At 35.1% G+C, this 8,950-nt stretch overlaps 1 protein-coding gene across 1 annotated transcript; it reads left to right on the plus strand.

Moving 5' to 3' along the window:
- Window positions 699-8,291, plus strand: LOC109348690 (ATP-dependent DNA helicase DDM1-like). The gene is made up of 15 exons (XM_019589217.1): window positions 699-784; window positions 1,226-1,486; window positions 1,567-1,662; window positions 2,068-2,414; window positions 3,150-3,339; window positions 3,466-3,641; window positions 4,051-4,120; window positions 5,219-5,408; window positions 5,622-5,714; window positions 5,796-5,890; window positions 5,998-6,117; window positions 6,540-6,659; window positions 6,740-6,838; window positions 6,930-7,040; window positions 7,517-8,291. The coding sequence occupies exons 1-15, from the start codon at window positions 716-718 to the stop codon at window positions 7,754-7,756; spliced, it is 2,277 nt and encodes a 758-aa protein (XP_019444762.1). The 5' UTR covers window positions 699-715; the 3' UTR covers window positions 7,757-8,291.

Genomic DNA, 8,950 nt, shown 5'->3' on the forward strand with positions numbered 1-8,950 from the left:
CAACTTTATTGAAATAGTTAACTTTTAAAAATACTCAAATGCTTACAACTTTATTGAAATAGTTTTGAGCTTGTTTGTAAGTTGTTAATTTGTCGCTCAATCAAGGAAATGAGTTAGCTATTTTTGTCAATCATAATTATTTCATCAAATCTAAATTATTGGTTGAAGATTTAATGACTTAAAATTTAAATTATGTTTTACTATAGTCAAAATTTAAATTATGTTTTACTGTAGTCAAAATTTAAACCATAAAATATTTAAGTAATGAATTAAAGAGGGCAAATCAAATCAAAGAAGTTAATGTTGAAACCTAGCAGACAAAAATGAGACCATAATCATTTTATATAACATGGGAAATCAACCGAAGCACTGTCTGGTTCACTGGCATGCCAAGAAACGATCTTACCCGAATGAATGTCGGTTTTTGTAGTAAATAAGTCAACATTCCATGGGCAAAGATTCAAATGAATTTTCCCGCCCAAACCAATGCCTTTTTTAGGAAAACCAAATAAAAAATAGGAAGAAAAGCAAAATAAATAAATCTCTCAACGCCTATTTTAAATAGCTGTTGATTCATCCACGCACCACTCATTCTCTCACACCGTTTCGCACTGTCCATTTCCATCGCAGCCCTAGCACCACTACTTTTCCTTTCATTTTGGTTTTGTAACTTCTTTTCTGTGTGCTTTGCGTGATTTTAAGGTTCAAAATAGAAATGGATGCGAAGAACAATGTGAAGAACGAAGAACTCGTTGAGTCACCGACGTCGGTTCTCGAAGACGAGGTCTATTCTTATTTCTTCTCTTCCCTTTTCATTTCTCGGTTCATGTATTCACTTTTCATCGTTCCAAAACACTTACTTCTTTGAACTTCATGATCGTTCATGTACTTTTTTTATTTCTGTAACCGTCACATTAATTGATGCTAGGTTGATTTTTAAGAACTGTGAATATCTAAACTCGTTTGGTGGTAAAAGCTGTAGTAAAATTTATGTTCATGCTCAGTTTTCACCGCTCCATGATACGAAGTTATTTGAAGTTCGTGTTTGTTCAAATATTTATCCATTTCAGTAGCTATCACACGTATAATGTAATACTACTATAACCTCCTCTATGCAATGTTAATTTTAACAAACCATAGAAACATCCGTACTCGTTTTGCAATATAAGTTTTACTGAAAATTTTGTTCCTCTTGCTTACATTGTTTTTTATCCCAAATTTAAAGGATGATTGCGGCATGGGCGCTGAGGTTAAGTCCGAAGAAGAGGCGCTTTTAGATATTAAAGATGATGGATCCTTGCTTTTAGCAGCATCAATTGCTGAGGAGGAAGAGAAATTGCTCAAAGCACGAATGAAGGAAGAAGAGGAACAATGTGAGGAAGCACCTGACCTCAATGAGACACAGTTTAACAAATTGGACGAGCTTTTAACACAGACTAAACTGTACTCTGAGTTTCTTCTGGAGAAAATGGACGACATCACACTTGTATTGTCATTAACCTTTTTGTGTATGTCATTTTATTGTTCTTGCTGCAGAGTTCTTAGTTTTTAAATTTTTCTTGCTAGAATGCTGGTGAGCAAGAAAATAGAGATGAACAAGAGAGTGAGCCAGCTACAAAAAAGAAGGGCCGTAAAAGAAAAGCAGCTTCACAGTGCAATACTGTGAGTATAATGTGTTCTGGCATATATTGGATACATACTTATTAGCTCACTTTATATCTTATTATTTGATTGTAAGTATATTGGAAGTACTCAAGTACAGAGTAATGATAGCTTAGACCAGCTTATTATTGTTATTATTATTATTTTGACTATTTTGATCTTGTTATTCTTTGCTCTTTGTGACAACAAGATCAAATTTGTCAAATCTTGTGTCACTATTGGTATTAAGTGCATTAGTACAGTTCCATGCTTGCACCATGTTTTCCTTGTCCTTTTCCTTCAAAGTAAGGTTTAAACATGGACATTTTGTTTTTGTTATTATCTTCTATTATTAATTTATAGTACTTGCATCTGGTTGGAGGTTACTTAGTTAATAGAATGTAATCATATTTGAAATTACCATAGGGGAAGGCCAAAAGGGCAGTTGCTGCCATGCTCACAAGATCTAAAGAAAGTGCAAAGACTGAAGATACGAACATGAGTGTGGAGGACAGAATTGCAAAAGAGCAGAAGGAACTTATGCCTTTACTGTCGGGTGGTAAATTGAAATCTTATCAGTTGAAGGGTGTGAAGTGGCTGATTTCATTGTGGCAAAATGGACTGAATGGGATTCTTGCGGATCAAATGGGTCTTGGGAAGACAATCCAAACGATTGGGTTTCTTGCACATTTGAAAGGGAAAGGTCTGGATGGGCCATACATGATAATTGCTCCTCTATCAACCCTCTCAAATTGGGTGAATGAGATTTCTAGGTAGATCAGTGTATATGTTCTGTTCCAGGTTTTTTGCTATATAGTTATGAAAGCTTCTAATGTGCACATTTCAAAGTGTGGGCATCATGTACCATTCTATTTTTATTTTTTTGTGTGAAAACCCTATCCCCTTCCCTAAAACTCATCCACCCTTGTTTCTCTGGCAGCCCCCTCACCATCACCACAACACAAACAAACACACACCTTCCCCCCTCTGACCACTACCGCCATTTTCATCTTCATAACCACCTAGTCCGAAAAGATTTGGGATGATGAGCATTTACTAAAGTAAAGCTAGATTAGATTAATTGCTAAACACTGAGTGCAAAAACTTGATGGTAGTGATTATATATTTTCAGTGCATCTTCTCCCTTTCTTTTTCAAGCTTTTTATGTAGAACTTTTGGACCTTATCAACACGGCATGCACCGTAATTGATTATTAATCAAATAATAGACATGCAGTGGTGGCAGTGGTCACTGGAGAAGGTAGTTGTGGTGGTGGATCTGTCAGAGAAGGGGTGAGTGAGGGCTGGGGTAGGTGTGAGGGTAAAAAATGATTTTCACAAATAAAAAACAAGAAAATATTAGAACAATGTTTTTGCACATGTAAATTGGTTTACATTAGAAGCTTCTGTTAGTTATATCAATTGTATGGCTTGCTTTTTCATTGTGATAGTTGATCCCACCTAGTGGGACTAATGCTTGACCTTACTTTTTTCAACACATGTCAATAGGTTTGCTCCATCACTCCCTGCTGTTATCTACCACGGCGACAAGAAACAGAGAGATGAAATCCGTAGGAAACTTATGCCTAGAACAATTGGTCCACAGTTTCCCATTGTAATCACTTCTTATGAGGTTGCTTTAAGTGATGCTAGAAAATGTTTCATGTCATACAATTGGAAATATCTTGTTGTTGATGAGGTAAATAATGTTCCTTCTTTGAATTTTATTTCCCTTTAGTTAGTTGTTGTAACTCAGGAATGCTTATTTAATCAGAAGTTTTGTATAATTCTGTTGTTCTAACTAGATGCATTTTTTCCTTTGAAGGGACACAGGCTCAAAAACTCAAAATGCAAATTAGTGAAGGCATTAAAATGCTTAAATGTAGAAAATAAACTTCTTCTATCTGGGACTCCTCTTCAGAATAACTTGGCGGAGTTATGGTCATTGTTGAACTTCCTCTTACCTGATATTTTCTCATCTCTTGAAGAATTTGAGTCATGGTTCGTGTTTTTTGGTTATTGGTTACTCTAGTGATGTGTCAAGTCTGTATTGAGGTTGTTGAAATCTAATCTCAAAACTATTGAGTAATATAGAGAACAAATTAGAGCGTTATATATTTTGAACTGTATCAATACGACTCTTCATATAGAATAGAATCATTTTGGCCCAGTTTCTCAACATTTACATGAAATATGCTTAGTTTTGTAATTTTTATGTTGATTAGTTACTATATGATGTTAAAATTTCTGACCATGATAGAAATTTCAACAGTAATATCTTTTCCATTTGACCTAGTTGGGTTTGCTGCTTTGCTCTTAAGCTTTCTTTTGCGTGATGGGGTGATCAGTGGTTGAATATATGATTTTGGAGACAATAGTTTTACTTTTATGAGATTAAACTTTTGTTTAGGTTTAATCTGTCAGGAAAGTGCAACAATGGAGCTACCGAGGAAGAACTTGAAGAGAAAAGAAGAGCCCAAGTAAGCATTCTATGATTGCCTGTTTTATCCATACAACTTGTCCATTACTTTTAATGAGTCAGAAGGCTTATAGTCATATCTCATGTAGGTAGTAGCGAAGCTCCATGCCATACTTCGACCCTTTCTTCTCCGCAGGATGAAGACTGATGTTGAGCTGATGTTGCCAGGGAAGAAGGAAATCATTATATATGCAACCATGACTGAACATCAGAAGAAATTGCAGGATCATTTAATAAATAAGCCTTCTTTGAATTTTATTTCCCTTTAGTTAGTTGTTGTAACTCAGGAATGCTTATTTAATCAGAAGTTTTGTATAATTCTGTTGTTCTAACTAGATGCATTTTTTCCTTTGAAGGGACACAGGCTCAAAAACTCAAAATGCAAATTAGTGAAGGCATTAAAATGCTTAAATGTAGAAAATAAACTTCTTCTATCTGGGACTCCTCTTCAGAATAACTTGGCGGAGTTATGGTCATTGTTGAACTTCCTCTTACCTGATATTTTCTCATCCCTTGAAGAATTTGAGTCATGGTTCGTGTTTTTTGGTTATTGGTTACTCTAGTGATGTGTCAAGTCTGTATTGAGGTTGTTGAAATCTAATCTCAAAACTATTGAGTAATATAGAGAACAAATTAGAGCGTTATATATTTTGAACTGTATCAATACGACTCTTCATATAGAATAGAATCATTTTGGCCCAGTTTCTCAACATTTACATGAAATATGCTTAGTTTTGTAATTTTTATGTTGATTAGTTACTATATGATGTTAAAATTTCTGACCATGATAGAAATTTCAACAGTAATATCTTTTCCATTTGACCTAGTTGGGTTTGCTGCTTTGCTCTTAAGCTTTCTTTTGCGTGATGGGGTGATCAGTGGTTGAATATATGATTTTGGAGACAATAGTTTTACTTTTATGAGATTAAACTTTTGTTTAGGTTTAATCTGTCAGGAAAGTGCAACAATGGAGCTACCGAGGAAGAACTTGAAGAGAAAAGAAGAGCCCAAGTAAGCATTCTATGATTGCCTGTTTTATCCATACAACTTGTCCATTACTTTTAATGAGTCAGAAGGCTTATAGTCATATCTCATGTAGGTAGTAGCGAAGCTCCATGCCATACTTCGACCCTTTCTTCTCCGCAGGATGAAGACTGATGTTGAGCTGATGTTGCCAGGGAAGAAGGAAATCATTATATATGCAACCATGACTGAACATCAGAAGAAATTGCAGGATCATTTAATAAATAAGACAATGGGGAAGTATTTAGAAGAAAAATCATCATCTGGTAAGATTTGTTTCCTGTGTTTCCTACTAAAACAGAGAAAAGGGTTTCTTGCAATTCATACACCCTCATTATGTATGTTTTCTGTCTGAGAATACAATCAATTCTTTGGTTTATTTGTCTTACATTTCTAAAAAGTCTTCTATGACACATGCAGTTATATGTGACTAAGAAAGTCGTATTAATACAGATCTCTTTTTCATTGCTTTGTTGCAGGACGTGCTACCAAATCATTAAAAAATTTGTGTCTTCAACTTAGGAAGGTCTGTAACCATCCTGACCTTTTAGAGTCAGCCTTTGACGATTCTTGTAAGTACCTTGGAATTGAATTGTTTTATTGGTTTGATGTTCAATGATTCTCAACTATGCTATATCTTGCTATCTTGATAGATGTCTATCCTCCTATAAATGAGATAGTTGACCAATGCGGAAAATTCCAATTGCTTGAGCGGTTGTTGGAACAGTTGTTTGCACAAAAGCACAAAGTATGCTTTACAGTACTGCATTTATGTCTTTCCAGTTTCCACTTTTATTTTTTGTTGCCATGTTGTTACTCATGTGCACTTGCATTGCATTTGCTAATTGCTATCAGGTTCTCATATTCAGTCAGTGGACTAAAGTGTTAGATTTAATGGACTATTATTTTAGCGAGAAAGGGTTTGAAGTTTGCAGAATTGATGGTAGTGTGAAACTGGATGATAGAAAACGGCAGGTTTGTGCCAAACTGCCAACCCATGAAAAAATTCATTTCATAATTCAAATTTCTTCTGTTTTAAGTTTTTTGAAACTAATTATTGCTTGGTTTTTAATGATATTACATATTACAGAGTTTTTTTTGTTTTCCTATGTTGATTGGGTGCATCCATTATGCCATTCGCTGAAGCATTAATGGACACTGATCCTGCTAATTATGCTTGTATAATGATTTTTTTTATAAAAAACCACTGATTAAGAAGAGTTATGCTTTACCTGTTTAAAACATGGCTTTTTATCTGTCCATTTTTACATGTGCTGCAAATCTGTAATACACCTCTACTTAGATCATAGCCGTTCTCTGAGAGACTATTGATCTTAGTCACTAATGATGGTTTAATTTAAGTGTAATTGATTAGTAACTTTTTTGCCCATGAACAGATTGATAACTTCAGTGATCCAAACAGCAAATGCAGAATCTTTCTTCTTTCTACTAGAGCTGGTGGATTGGGAATTAACCTCACTGCTGCTGACACTTGCATTCTTTATGACAGTGACTGGGTACTTGTCATTTTATCTATTTGCTTTATAGTGTTTGACTTACCCCAAATATATTGCTTATTGAATTCTTTGTACTCCAGAATCCTCAGATGGATTTACAGGCCATGGATAGATGTCATAGAATAGGCCAGACAAAGCCTGTTCATGTTTACAGGCTCTCAACTGCTCAATCTATAGAGGTACTTGATGATATTGTATTTGGAGTTGCTGAATTTGTGGTTATCAACTGGTGGCTTTCTATAATGAGACGGGTTTGCATTTTGTTCACAGGTTCGCATGTTGAAAAGAGCTTTCAGCAAGTTGAAGCTTGAGCATGTGGTGATTGGTAAAGGACAGTTTCACCAAGAACGTGCTAAGCCTGTCAGTGTAGATGAATTGGAGGTTTGTACATGCTTTCCAGTAATTTCTTTTTTACTGTCTTCCTACGTTGTTTGTATAGATAAAACTAGTAATGGGATTGTCGTCTACTGGCTCCAGTATGCCGATGATCTTGAAAATGTGTTATTGGCGGTCCACTCAGTATATTAAATGGCCAGAAAAAATGTATAACTTGACTAAAAATTAAGCATAATTGTTTTGGGGCATCTAATAGACATGCAATTTTTTTAAAGAATTAATTGGTCTCATTGACATTCGAGCTTAAACTCCTCTGAGCCTCTGACTTCAAATAGGTAGGATTTGCTTACCCTATGGACAGTTATCAATCTGCTAGGTGATTATATAGTATCTCAGCATTTGCTTGCCATGAATGGATCAGCTGAAATTAATTGTAAATATGAGCTGATAACTTAAATACAAAGTTTGGCTGTAGAATAATAATATTACAATATTTTTATTTGTGCCTGGTCTGATTCAAGGAAGAGGATATTTTGTCATTGCTTGGGGATGAAGAAACAGGCGCAGACAAGATGATACAAACAGGTATTAGGGATGAAGACCTGAATAAGTTGTTGGATCGTAGCGATCTTGTTGTCCACAATCCAAAGGACGATGAAGACTTCAAAGCTCCGGTTAGTTCATTTCCCCTTAAAGGGCCTGGGTGGGAGGTGGTGATACCAACTGCAGCAGGCGGCATGCTTTCTACACTTAACAGTTAATTTCTCGTCTCTAAAGCTGACCTATTTAGGTAATACTTTCATGGTATGATATTCTCTGACTTACTGATGTCCTGGAGGGCATTCATTTTTGTAAATGAACATGACTAAAATGTGGAGTAATGATGCTATTCTTTAGTAATGATTTTTGCGAGTAGGAATTAAACACTGAACTCATAGTTGACAACATTCCATTCAATGAAGGTGTCTTTCTTTTATTTGATGTTCGAGTGTTTTGTCACGTTTGTCATGGGCCTGTAACTGAAGGAATTAACTGGTCTGGCTTTTTATGCTCACCCTGTCTTCACTTTTCTTTCTTCCTGAAATAAACTATCAATAAGCTACTGATAACAAGGGTTGGCTGAATATTGCCCTCCATTGAAATCTGAACTAATAAATAACAAGAAATTTGGAGCTAAGAGTTGAATTCCTAATATCAACATGTGATTGAGTTAACCTTTAAGTCATGGAAAGTTTTCACAATGGCTTCGCTTCATGACCATTTCACAGGAAATCTCCAGCTGTATCCTTTTCGTTACATTTCATCACATAATAATTCCGTTATTTAATTTTCTTTCTGTGGTTGAGATAAAAAATGCAATTTTTAGGCCTTGTGTGTCGAGAAGTTGAAAAATCATTTGTAATACTTTAGAAATTTCAATGTAAAGGAAAATGTAAGTTAAATGTGTTTTTTCAAAAGTTTGTATCTGATATATATGTTTCCTTTTTTAGTCTCTTTCACACTAAACGTTTCTGATATCATAGGCGCGAGACATGCTTTTTGGTGTGATTTTTAAGCTTGATATTTTTTTCGTAAGAAATTTCAGAGGACAGAAGACCAATGTCAAGGAAAATTTACAATGGAATTAAATTTGGATATCTTCTAGGAATAGCAAAAACTTAAGATTCAAATAAGGTTCACCCAAATTTGTCAATCTCTAATACGCAAGTTTAGAAGCTGTATTTCATGTTGGAATGGACAACAAAGTTAGATCAACCTTAGCACTTAAGTAAGTCTCCCATTGACACATGGTCCCCCCATAGTTCCAACTTGTTGTGGTGCCTTTAGACATTGCTGTATCGAATATCATAACCAAGAAGAGTAGAGGAAAACAGCACGGAAAATGTAATCAAATCTTGTTGCCGTAGGTGGCATATATTCAAGTGACATGATTCTTCGAAAATAATGATTATGTG

The sequence above is a fragment of the Lupinus angustifolius genome, chromosome LG06 (genome assembly GCF_001865875.1).
Source record: "Lupinus angustifolius cultivar Tanjil chromosome LG06, LupAngTanjil_v1.0, whole genome shotgun sequence".
NCBI lineage: Eukaryota > Viridiplantae > Streptophyta > Magnoliopsida > Fabales > Fabaceae > Lupinus > Lupinus angustifolius.